Raw genomic sequence first — 11,783 nt, forward strand, 5'->3', positions numbered from 1 at the left:
CCGGCCCCGCTGCGACACCGCTGACGTCACCGCCGCACCGCCGCCGTCACGTGCGCCGAGAGCTCCGCCCGCCGCGTCCCCGCGCGCCCCCGGTGAAGCTCCGCCCCCCGTCAGGCCCCGCCCCGCAGCCCCCTCCCCTCCAATTCCATCCCGGTCTCCAGCTGTCAGTCACGACCACCGATGCTTCCCATTGGTCAATGGGCTCTCGCAGCGCCGCTCCATTGAGTATAGAAGTCTGCTCCTTGGCTGTCAGTCACGGGCACGCATGACTTCCATTGGTCAATGAGGCTCAAGCTCCGCCCCTATAAGCCCCGCCCCGTAGCCYCCTCCCCTCGCAGAGCAACTGCTGAGCACAGACCCCGCCCCCCAGCTGTCAGTCACAGGCACCAGCAGCTCCTATTGGTCGCTGAAGCCACGCCCCCAGGTAACACCCCTCTCGGCTCCATCGAGCGCAGATTCCCGCCCTTGCCAGCTGTCAGTCACAGCCGCCACCACCCCCCATTGGTCGGGGACGCCCGAATCCCCTCCCCTTTCTAAGCCCCGCCCTGCAGTCCCTTTGCACCCCTAAAGGCAGAGCCACGCCCCCAGCTGTCAGTCAGGGCCATTGCCTGCTACCATTGGCCAGTAATGCCAAAAGCCCCGCCCCCTCGRCTGTCATTCACAGCGAACACAGGCTCCATTGCCTGGTGATTCCCACAGCTCCACCCCCTCCATCCCATATGTATGATGTCATGTCAGACAGCGTGACATCATCGATGACATCACAGCTAGTCAGTAGCACTGGGGCCACGCTGGGGATGGGCAGCACCCGGGTCCTCCCAGGGCCCCCACGGAACCTCCAGGGCCCCCTGGACCCCTCAGCAGAACCTGGAGGGCAGAACCCACAATTATCCCCAGCCTGGGGATGTGGCATCACGGATAACCTGCCTAAAGGGAGCCCTCATGTTGGGGATGCCCTGGGACCACATGGAGTCTCTGGGGATCTTATGGGAACCAGCAGGGATGCCCCAGCATCTCCTGGGAGCCTTTAGGGATCTCCTGCTGAACAGTGAGGATCTCCTGTGGCCACTTGGAATCTCCTGGGAACTTTCAGCTCCCCTGTGGATCTTTTGTGGATCTTCTGGAAACCTCTGGGGATCTCCTGGAATCTGGTGGAGCCTTCCAAGTCCTCTCATAGGAAGATGGAGCACAGGTGCCTGGCAGGACTGGCGCCCTGGGATCCTCCAGCCCAGGCGGTGTCACCCATGGGATAAGCAAAACCATGCCCAAGGGGGGCACTGGGAGGGTACTCTGTGAGTGTGTGGATCCTGTGATCTGTCCAGGAGGCTCTGGGAGCAACCCAAACCCTCTCAGCACTCAGGGGCTTCTTTTGGGATGGGGGATTGCACAAGCTGGGCAAGGAAGCCCCAAAGGGACWAAGCAGTAATGGGACCCTCTCCCASAGCTGCAYCCAGGGCCTGCCCCAAYCCCAGCACCTCCCAGGACAGAGGTCCAGTGAAGTGGGCTACCCCCACCTCAAATACTCCTCCTAGACCTCTTCACACCACCTCCCACATCCCCTCCCTGCTCACAGTGACACCCCCATGGCCTGTTCCATCCACCCTGCTGCCCCCAGCAAAGACACAGTCAGGGTGTCCACACAACCTCTTTATCTGGGGTGATGCAAGGGGGTCCAGCAGAGCCCCGGTGGTCCCGGGGAGGGGAGGRTGGAGGGTCTCCCAGGCTCCCCTCAGTGGGGCAGCTCGTGGGGGATCAGTTTGTAGTGGGCACCGCAGGAGGGGCAGCGCTGGGCCTCGCCCTTGTGCAGCCAGAACCAAACCACGTAACTGTTGTCCTCCTCACCTGGGGAGATCAGGGACAGCGTGGGACAGAGGAACAGGGACATGGGGACAGGCAGGACAGGGACAGAGGGACAGTGTGCAATAGGAAACAGGGATAACATGGGATAAGGATAACATGGGATGGGACAGGGGAACAGGGATATGGGGACAGGCAGGACAGGGACAGACGGACAGCGTGCAATAGCAAACAGGGATAACATGGGACAGAGATAATATGGGACAAGGATAACAAGGGATGGGACAGGGGAACAGGGATATGGGGACAGGGAAGACAGGGACAGAGGGACAGCGTGGGACAGGGATAACATGGCACAGGGACCCAGGGACATGAGCACAGAACCAGGAAGAACAGCATGTGACAAGGGGACAGAGGGAGACAGGCATGGTGGTGAGGGACAAGAAATGTGGACAAGAGATGTGGAGCACAGGGACAGACARGRATGGACAYGGGGATGGACAAATGGACAGGGGACAGGAATGGACACACGAGCAGGCATAGACTCAAGGATGGATAAATGGACAAAGGGACAGGACAGACACATGGACATGAGACTGGACGCACAGAAATGGACAAGACAGACACACAGACATAAGAATGGACATGAGAACACARGAACAGGACAGACACACAGAGATAGACACAAGAACAGGACGAACACGCAGACACAGAGATGGACACGCATAAAGGACAGACACATGGAGATGGACACAAGGAACAGCACAGACACACAGACACAGGGATGGGATGGGATGGGATGGGATGGCAGGTACTCACAGACACAGCCCACAATGCGCTTGTTGGTGATGGAGGGGACGAGGTTCGGGTCCTCCTTGGTGCCTGCGTAGCGCTTGGGCCGGAACATGTTGTACGGATCCTGTGGGAAAGGGGAAAGCAAGGGCACCCCCAGACTGTGAAGATCCCACAACCTCCACCCGCCCCTCCACCCCTCAGACCCAGAATCCCCTCTAAGGACAGCCTATCCCCAAGRCAGCCAAACTGACCACCCCACCTGGGTTCCCCCAGTTTCCCCCTCAGACACTTTGTCCCCGAGACTCCCCCAGCTCTGAGACCCCCAGACCCCCTGYGAGAACTCCCCAGCCCTGCAACCCTTCAACTCTGAAACCTCCTCCAGGCGACCCTGCCACCACCCGAGCCCTCCCCAAAATCCCTAGGATTCCCAGATCYTCTCACTCTTTAACCCTCAGACCCTTCCCCCACAAGGGCRCCGAAACCCTGAAATACCCCCAAAYCCTCGGCCAACCCCTGAGCCCCCCTAGAAGACCCTGCGACTTCCCCGAACACCCGTCGAACCCTGAAACCACSCCAGAGCCCCCGTTATCCCTTGAGACACCACTGGGTTCTCCCAGACATACCCCCAATCCTCCACCACCCGCCCCCACARAACACCCGGCCCGAGCCCCACCAAGGGATCTCCCCAACCTCACTGGCACTCACCAGACCCTTGTTCATGGCCTCCATCACCTTCCGCTCCATGCCGGTCGCCTGCTCCTCATCGCTGGCCAGGTTTCCTGCGGGCCGCCGTCACACTGGGGGCGCGGACACCCCGCCCCGGCCGCCCCCCGGTCCCGCTCGTTCTTCCCCCGCTCCCCTCCCCCGTTTCCCCGCTCCCCCGGTCCCCGCTCACCGGGTACGCCGAGGTGGCGGGCGGGCACGGCGCGGGCAGATGCCGCGGGCAGGAGCCGCAGGGCCGCGCTCACCCGCAGTAACCTTGAGGCCATGGCGGCGAAAGCGGCTGCACTTCCGGCGCGGACGGAAACGGAAGTGACGTCGGGAAGGAAAGGCTAATGCGGTAGAATCGCGCCACTATCCGGAGCCACGCCCTTGACCACGCCCACAACACGGATAGCCCCGCCCCAAAGACCCCGCCCCCAAAGACCCCCGCCCCCCGTGTGGGTCCGGTGGTCACTGTGGGCTCTGGAGGTTTGGGGTGGGAGTTTGGACACCCCTGAGGGGACAGGGACACCCCTGAGGGGACAGGGACAGCCCTGAGGGGACAGGGACAACCCTGAGGGGAGAGGGACAACCCTGAGGGGACAGGGACCCCTGAGGGGAAAGGGACAGCCCTGAGGGGAGAGGGACAACCCTGAGGGGAAAGGGACAGCCCTGAGGGGAGAGGGACAACCCTGAGGGGACAATGTCCCCAGGGCCTCGGGGATGGGACAGCGCTCTGGTACCTGGCGACCCCGGGGTGAATAGGGAAACCCTGGGGTCTGGGGTCACCCCTGAGGGAACAGGGACAATGTCCCGAGGGCCATGGGGACAGCCCTGGGGGCAACAGGGACAAGCGGCAGTAGGACAGGAACAGTGTCCCCGGGGGCCATGGGATCCCTTGGGACTCGGGGGGAGACAGGAATACCCTGCAGGTGATGGGGACACCCCGTGGGGCACAGGGACAGGGATGATGTCCCTGGGACCATGAGGATGGGTCCCCTGGAAGGATGGGAACCAGGGGCCATGGGCACATGACATCYCCTGAGGGATGGAGACAGATTCTTCTGGGGACACAACACCCCTGGRGGGCAGGGATGATGTCCTGTGGGTTGTGGGGGGGACACCCTGAGGGACATGGACAGCCCTGATGTGACAAGGCCGATGTCCCTGATGTCCCTGGAGCCTTGGGGACAAGGCCAGCTCAGGGCTCTGCAGAGAGCCATTCCTGCTGGCAGTGGGTACAGRTGGCCATGGTGGGGGACAACGCCCCGAGGGGCACAGGCACAGCCCCAGGGGGGACAGGAACAGCCCTCAGGCAACAGGACTGATGTCCCCAGGACTATGGGACATCTCCAGAGGGGTGGGGGCAGCTCTGGGGGAACCGGGACAGCCCCCGCGCCTTCCCTGCCTCAGTTTCCCCTCCCCTTGCTGCTTACTCATCCCTATCGATCCTATCGATCCCACCGGGGGCGGGGGGCGGGGGGGGGCAAAACAACCTTTTTTTCACCCAAATTTGAGGCCCGTCCTGGTTTGACCCCCGTGGCTGTGAACTCAGCACCCACAGGTGCTGCGGGGAGCAGGGGCAGCACCCCTGCCCCAGTCCGCCACCCTCTTTGGGGGAACTGAAAATAAAATACGGGCAAGCAGCAGCGCCGGGGGGGCCGGGGGGTGGGCGAGTGCCAAGGGAGGAGGAGGAGGAGGAGAAGGAGGAGGAGGGCAGGACAGCTGGACACGGGCAGCGGGCGCAGCACCCGCCCCGCACTCCCGCAGCACCCAGCGCCCGCACCCCCGCGGGGTTTGGGGGGGGGGGAACCCCCAATCCCCCCCAATCCCTCCCCAGGGGCCATGGGCATCCAGGGCATGGAGCTGTGCGCCGTGGCTGTGGTCATCCTCCTCTTCATCGCTGTCCTCAAGCAGTTCGGCATTCTGGAACCCATCTCTGTGGAAGGTACCACCCCCCCTCCTCACTTAACCTAAATTAACCCTAATTATTTAATTAACCCATCGCGGGCTGTCCCCGTCCCTCCTCCCAGGATTAAGTGACCTGTTGGGCTGTGATTKGTCCCCGTAGAGTAAAACTGGCTGGTTTTGGGGTTCCCCCTAAGGCTGGGGTGAAGGCTGAGGGTTTGGGGGTGCAGGGGGAGCCAGCAGGGTCTGCACCCCCCCAGCAGCGTCATGGCCCAGCCATGCTCTGACCTCCCCCGAGGGGCTGTGCCAGTCCCCAACATGCTGGGGGGGTGGGGGCCCCATTGCCATCCCTCCCAGGGCCCCAGTGAACCCCCAGGAGGGGATAACGGGGACCCCCAGTGACTCCCAAACCTTCTCACGGTGGGACAGGGGTACTCTGAGCTGGTCTTGACCGCCAACAAGGTGAGGTGCTGGGGAGCTTTGACTCCACAGTGACCCCCAAAACCTCCTGAGATGGGACACAGGGAGCCCCAATTCCTGCATCAGCCCTAAASCTCCCTAAGATGGGACACCAAGGTCCCAGTATCCCCTACCCTCCCCCAAAACATGCCAGGGCCCCCCACTGCCCCGCTCCAAGTCCCCTGAGACCTGGTTCAGCAGGAACTGGGGGTTGACCCCTCTCTGACTGTACCTGGGAATTTTCTCCAAAATTATTGCCCCCCAAAAAATGATCCCAAAATTATTTTCCCAAAATTATTTTCCCGAAATTATTTCCCCAAAATTATTTTCCCCCAAGAAATTATTCCCAAAACCTCTCCAAAACACAATGCCAGATTCCCCACTACCCCACCAATTCCCCTGAGACCTGGCTCAGCAGGAGCTGTGGTTGACCCCTTTCTGACCATTCCTGGGGATTTTCCAGGCTCCCAATCCCATCCCGAAATTGCTGACACCCACCCTGTGCTGAGCAGCTGCACACGGGCTTTCCAGGCTGAAATTATTAATGAACCATCATTTATTAATTACCTTCCGCCGGGCCGGGCAGGAGCAGCAGTTGGCAAGAGGTGGCTCCGGAATGTTCTGTGCCTTGGGAACGCGGGAAACCCCTTGGGAAGCAACACCCAGGGTGTTCCAGGGTCCATCCCAAGGGAGCTCTCGGGTCTGCCAAGGTGCTGAGGGGTAGTTTTAGAGGGATGGGATGGTTTTAAGGGGGTGGGGGTGGATTTAGGGGTGGAGGGGTTGTTTTTGAGGGGGTCTTTGCCCAGGAGTCTMTTCCAGCAGACAGCGGCGATGTTGACGTGGAGCTCCCAACCATCCGGCACCAACCCGAGGGGCTGGAGCAGCTGCTGGCTCGCACCAAGTTCACCAAAACGGAGCTTCAATCCCTCTACCGCGGCTTCAAGAATGTGAGTCTGGGCGTCTGTCACCCCGAGCCCCAAAATCCATGGGTCCCTGTGGTCCTCGGGGTCACYGGCGCTGCTCCCMTTCCCAGGAATGTCCCAGCGGCCTYGTGGATGAGGAGACCTTCACGCTCATCTACTCRCGGTTCTTCCCTCAAGGCGGTGAGTCGGAGGGCCCCAAACCCAGCAGGGATGTCTGGGGGGGCTCATCTGGAAAAGCTCCCGACCCCAGAGCGGGGGAAATCACCGCTGCCCTCCCCCTGCAGACGCCAGCTCCTACGCCCACTTCTTGTTCGACGCCTTCGACGCTGACCGCAACGGCGCTCTCTGCTTCCAGGTGGGAATTCCTAATGGGAATGGCTGTGCCAGCGCCGTGATTCATCACATCCTCCCCCTCCTCCTCCTCCYCCTCCYCCTCCTCTTCCCCCTTCCCCCTCCCAGGCTGTGGCCAAACTCTCCCTCGCGGGTGCTCGGAGCGCCGGGCACTGCGGCAGTGGGGGGTAAAAATAACAGGATCAATAGGGACTGAAATCCCTCGGGCGCCCCGGGATCGATGTGGCAGCGGGAGGAAGGAGGGAGTGGGGTGATGGTCCCTTCTTGCTCACGGCTGCCCCCCTCCCGGCAGGATTTCGCGGTGGGACTGTCGGTGCTGCTGCGGGGGACAGAGCAGCAGAAGCTGAAGTGGACATTTGACCTCTACGACGTGAATAAGGATGGCTATGTCACCAAGGAGGTGACACTGGGGGACACTGGGAGACGCTGGGGGGGCTGGCGGGGTGGGAACACCCAGACGGGGACCTGCCAGCGTCCTGTGTCCCCCAGGACATGTTGGAGATCATGAAATCCATCTATGCCATGATGGGCCGCTGCACCGAGCCTGCCCTGGGGACCAGAGTGCCGGCCCAGCACGTGGAGCTGTTCTTCCAGGTGAGACTGTCCCCACCATCACCTCCCGGGGATACTCTGCAGCCAGGGTGACCCCCCTGAACCCCGGCCACTCTCTTGCAGAAGATGGACAGGAACAGGGACGGCGTGGTGACCTTCGAGGAGTTCCTGGCCACGTGCCAGGAGGTGAGGGGCTCTGGAGGGAGTGGGAGGCACCATCGTCCTCCTTGTTCTGTCCCAAAATGATGCGCTGGGGGTGCCAGGACAAGGGGACAACGGGACCACCCTGGGAGGGATGTGAGTGGGACAGGAGGAGAGGGACAGGGGAGGGGGACAGGAGAAGGGGCTGGGAGAGGGATGCGGGAGAGGCAGGATTGTCATGGGATGTGTGAGATGGGGGGACAGCGGGGGTAGGGACAGGAGAGCGGGACAGGAGGGAGCAGATGGGGGGACAGGATGAGGGGAATGGCCAAAAGGTGACTGGAGAAGGGGAGCTGGGAGGAGGGGTGTCAGGAGGAGGGGAACATGGAGTATCTGATCTCTCTCCCCCAGGACAAGGACATCATGAGCTCCATGCAGATCTTCCACAACGTGCTCTAGACCCCAGGCCCCCCCCCGGAGTTTTTCTTCTATTTCAGACAAACAAGAGGTTAAAAGTGAGGAGAAATCCAGCACGTGTCTCCTGGAGATGGGATGGGATGAGGACGCTGTTGCCACCAGAGCCSTGCCCGATACGGTGCTGCCACCTGCCAGATGGACCCGTTTTGGGGGGCTGAGTCTCCCATCGACAAGGACCCCCTGCCCTGGGCAGTGCAGGGACCAGCACAAACTCGACCCCAGGGCCTCCTGGAATGGGGACCCCCAGGACATAGGGCCTGCCTGGCACCTGAGGACCCTCAAAGATGCCACCCCCCAAGGCAAGGACCCCCAGGATATGGGGTCCTCTGGGTCCATATTCAGTCATGTAATGGAGACCCCAAACACCAACCAAAAGCACACAGTTCCTCCTCTCCCCCAACACTCAGGGGACTCCCCCATGAAGCCAYAGCCCCCCTCTCCCAGGCACATGGAGAGAGGAGATTTTGTAAATAAACCAAATAGTGACGATTTAGGGGTGAAATGGAGTCGAGGGGGGTGTGACGGATGCACAATGCTCCTCTCCCTGTCCTGCTCCCCATCCCTGTTCCTCCCCGTGTCCCAGTTCCCATTCTGGTTCTCTGTCCCTCTCCTAGTCCCTGTTCTGCTCCCATTCCCGGTCTCTCTCCCACTCCGAGTCCCGCTCCCAGTCCCACTCCCATTCCCGGTCCCATTCCCATTCTCGCTCCCATTCCCATTCCTGGTCCCAGTCCAGCTCCCTTTCCCAGTCCGGCTCCCATTCCCATTCCCGGTCTCAGTCCCGTTCCCATTCCCGGTCCTGCTCCCATTCCCGGTCCTGCTCCCATTCCCGCTTCCGCTCCCACGCCCATTCCCGGTCCCAGACCCATTCCCGGTCCCGCTCCCATTCCCAGTCCCACTCCCATTCCTGGTCCTGCTCTCATTCCCATTCCCGRTCCCAGTGCCATTCCCAGTTCCGCTCCCATTCCCAGTTCTGCTCCCATTCCCGGTCCCAKWCCCATTCCCRSTYCCAYKCCCATTCCCGGTCCCGCTCCCATTCCTGGTCCTGCTCCCATTCCCATTCCCGGTCCCATTCCCATTCCCGGTCCCGCTCCCATTCCTAGTCCTGCTCCCATTCCCATTCCCAGTTTCCGTCCCGGTCTGTCCCGCGGCCCCGCCCCTCAGTCCTCTCCTCTCATTGGTTCCCGTTGAACGTGTGGCCCCGCCCCCTGCCCGCTCCCATTGGACGGCCTGAAGGGGGCGGGGTTTCGGAGCGGCGACCTTTGTGCGAACGGGCGGGGAGGAGGCACGTGACGTAACACGTGACGCGCAGTGTCCGCAGCGCCCCCTGGCGGAGCGGGCGAGCAGCCGTGTATGAGACCCCCGGRRSCCSGGGKKGGGGGRRCCCYKGGRAMSGGGGRRGYCCCSGGRWYGGGGGCGGGGGGAGCCCTCCATCGGGGCTGGGGGGCATCCCTTGGGTCGGGGGGATTCCCGGGGTCTGGGCTATGTGGGATAAAGGTGGGGATCATTGGGATCGGGACTGCGGAACTGGGGGTGGGAATGGGGGGAGTGTGCGGTGGGTAGAGAACCCTACGGAATCGGGGGATTCCCTGGCACTGAGTGGGCGAGAAATGGGGGGGAACCCTGCGGGTCTGGGGTTGTGCAGTATCGGGGGAATCCCTGGGATCAGGCTGACCGGGATCGGGGTGGGGGAAGATCCACAGGGATCGGAGCAGTGCGGGATCAGGAGAGCAACCCCTGTGACTGGGGGGATCTGGCGATCGGGCGGAACGACCCTCCAGCACTGGGGTTATGTCGGATCGGTGGGAGGGATCCCCCCAKTGTGCCGAGGGGGATCCGCTGCCCCCGGCTCTCCTCCGGCGGGGTGCTGAGCCCCGGTGCCGCAGGGGATGCGCGGGGCTCTGCGGYTGGTGCGGTTCCGGGGAGCCGCGGGCGGGGCGCCCCGGCTCGGGCTGGAGGARGCGCCCGGGGGGGACCTGGTGGATCTGTGTGCGGCGGAGCCGGAGCTGCCCCGGTCCATGCGGGAATTCCTGGAGATCGGCCCTCGAGGGCTGGCGCTCGCAAGGAGGTGGGTGAGGCCAAGGRTGGGTGATCCCCAAAGGTGACAAAAGCCGTCCCCCCGTAAGTGGAGGGTCCTCCAAAATGAGAGTGAACCCGAAAAGGGGATATCCTCATGGASCCCAAAGGAGTGTCCACCCAAATCAGAGACTCTTTTGGATGACTCCCAAACTGGATTACCTGCAATAGTTGACCCCCCGAAAAAGGTGGATGCTCAAAACCACACATGACCTCAGAGTACTTGACCCCAAAAAGTGGATCCTCTCAAATGTGGGCATCCCCGGAAGGAGAGTCCCTAAAATAYATTTGACCTGTGTGAATGATCCGCCAAAAGAGAGGCCACTGAGAAATGGAAGCCCCAAAATGTGTCTGACCTGGAGGATGGATCTGTCCCCACAGAGCACTGGAGTCAGGACAGCACCGGGTGCCCCGAGCATCTGCGCAGCTGCTGGCACCCGTGGGGGACCCCGAGAAGGTGATCTGTGTGGGGCTCAACTACCACGACCACTGCGAGGAGCAGGGTGCCAAGGTCCCCAAGGAGCCTCTCATCTTCAGCAAGTTCCCCAGCGCCATCACCGGGCCCTTCGATGACATCGTGCACCCTCAGGACACCAGCGTGGGTACCCCAGGACCCACCCCCACAGCCCCCCGAGGCAATAACCCTCCCAGCCCCTCTTTTATCCCCACAGGAGCTGGACTGGGAGGTGGAGTTGGCCGCTGTCATCGGGAAGAGGGGGCGGCACATCGAGGTACCCCCCGCTCCAGCCTCATTCGGGGGTCCCTGGTGTGGCCCCCTGTAAGCGGCTCCCCCCTGTCCCCAGGAGGCGGCGGCGCTGGAACACGTCCTGGGCTTCACGGTGGCCAACGACGTGAGCGCCCGCGACTGGCAAATGCGGCGAAACGGGCGCCAGTGGCTGCTGGGGAAAACCTTCGACACCTTCTGTCCCCTGGGGCCAGCCATTGTCACCAGAGAGGCGGTGCCAGGTGCGACAGGGATGGGTTGGGCACAGAACACAGATGGCAGGAGAACAGGACAGAGACAAGGCAGGGATGAGATGGCAATTCCTTCTCGGCAGCCACTGCTGCTGTCACAGTCCCATGTGCCCCAGCCCTCCGTGGTTTTCCCCAAGCTGGGGTCTCAGTGGCATTGTCCCCATGTTCCCCCATCTCAACTTCCCACAGACGTCCACAACCTGTGGATCCGCTGCAGCGTCAATGGRCACCGGATGCAGGACAGCAGCACCCGCCACCTCATCTTTGGGGTGCCCACCCTCGTCGCCTGGGTGTCCCGGTAGGAATGGGGGAGGAGAAGGGACTCCCAAAGCCAAGGGGTCATGGCTGACACCGTGTGTGTCCCCAGGTTCGTGACACTGGTCCCTGGGGACATCCTGCTGACAGGGACCCCCGCCGGAGTGGGGGTCTTTCGGAAACCGCCCGTTTTCCTGAAGGTGAGGGAAAGGGATGGGCTCCCGTGGGGTTGGGGAGAGAGTGGGGACACGGTGGACCCAACTGGGGACAGATGCCACCATGTCCCCCCTTGCAGCGCGGGGATGAGGTGCAGTGTGAGATCGAGGAGCTGGGCACCATCTGCAACCGGGTGGTCTGATGGAAGAGAGACCCCCC

At 62.3% G+C, this 11,783-nt stretch overlaps 4 protein-coding genes across 8 annotated transcripts in view; 2 read left to right on the top strand and 2 right to left on the bottom strand.

Annotated features, from left to right (window-relative positions):
• The window catches only part of PURB (purine rich element binding protein B), a 2,466-nt gene extending 1,786 nt beyond the window's left edge, over positions 1–680 (bottom strand). Inside the window, exon 1 of the mRNA XM_057387927.1 lies at positions 663–680. Within this exon, the coding sequence (XP_057243910.1) occupies positions 663–680 (18 nt within the window). The remainder of the gene's footprint in view (positions 1–662) is intronic.
• A 949-nt stretch (positions 681–1,629) lies between these two features.
• On the bottom strand, positions 1,630–3,639 carry LOC130586979 (cytochrome c oxidase subunit 5B, mitochondrial). Its single transcript, XM_057387923.1, has 4 exons — positions 3,488–3,639; positions 3,298–3,371; positions 2,617–2,716; positions 1,630–1,842 (listed from the first exon to the last, which is right to left on the bottom strand). The coding sequence occupies exons 1-4, from the start codon at positions 3,579–3,581 to the stop codon at positions 1,730–1,732; spliced, it is 381 nt and encodes a 126-aa protein (XP_057243906.1). The 5' UTR covers positions 3,582–3,639; the 3' UTR covers positions 1,630–1,729.
• A 1,323-nt stretch (positions 3,640–4,962) lies between these two features.
• LOC130586978 (calsenilin-like) lies at positions 4,963–8,833 on the top strand. 5 transcript variants are annotated; one of them, XM_057387920.1, is made up of 8 exons: positions 4,965–5,242; positions 6,481–6,608; positions 6,695–6,764; positions 6,869–6,939; positions 7,228–7,335; positions 7,425–7,529; positions 7,611–7,673; positions 8,040–8,828. In XM_057387920.1, exons 1-8 carry the CDS (start codon positions 5,140–5,142, stop codon positions 8,085–8,087), a joined length of 696 nt encoding a protein of 231 aa, XP_057243903.1. In that variant the 5' UTR covers positions 4,965–5,139; the 3' UTR covers positions 8,088–8,828. The 5 variants fall into 5 exon arrangements, with proteins under 5 accessions (XP_057243901.1, XP_057243905.1, XP_057243902.1 ...); XM_057387921.1 differs by having other exon boundaries at positions 6,484–6,608; positions 8,040–8,826; XM_057387918.1 differs by lacking the exon at positions 8,040–8,828 and having other exon boundaries at positions 4,963–5,242; positions 7,611–7,764.
• A 539-nt stretch (positions 8,834–9,372) lies between these two features.
• Positions 9,373–11,777, top strand: LOC130586984 (fumarylacetoacetate hydrolase domain-containing protein 2-like). Its single transcript, XM_057387929.1, has 8 exons — positions 9,373–9,453; positions 9,989–10,170; positions 10,560–10,776; positions 10,850–10,909; positions 10,982–11,144; positions 11,343–11,451; positions 11,521–11,608; positions 11,704–11,777. Exons 2-8 carry the CDS (start codon positions 9,992–9,994, stop codon positions 11,764–11,766), a joined length of 879 nt encoding a protein of 292 aa, XP_057243912.1. The 5' UTR covers positions 9,373–9,453; positions 9,989–9,991; the 3' UTR covers positions 11,767–11,777.
• The last annotated feature ends 6 nt before the right edge of the window (positions 11,778–11,783 follow it).

Source organism: Malurus melanocephalus, unplaced genomic scaffold (genome assembly GCF_030028575.1).
Source record: "Malurus melanocephalus ecotype Western Australia unplaced genomic scaffold, MMel_1.1 scaffold_1439, whole genome shotgun sequence".
Lineage (NCBI taxonomy): Eukaryota > Metazoa > Chordata > Aves > Passeriformes > Maluridae > Malurus > Malurus melanocephalus.

Bases quoted from the DNA above. Each gene is read 5' to 3' on its own strand.
- LOC130586979 (XM_057387923.1), bottom strand. From the start codon at position 3,581: ATGGCCTCAAGGTTACTGCGGGTGAGCGCGGCCCTGCGGCTCCTGCCC. The intron at 3,372-3,487 runs GTGAGCGGGGAC...GGCGGCCCGCAG, and splicing joins CCGCCACCTCGGCGTACCCG to GAAACCTGGCCAGCGATGAG. The intron at 2,717-3,297 runs GTGAGTGCCAGT...CCTTTCCCACAG, and splicing joins AGGCCATGAACAAGGGTCTG to GATCCGTACAACATGTTCCG.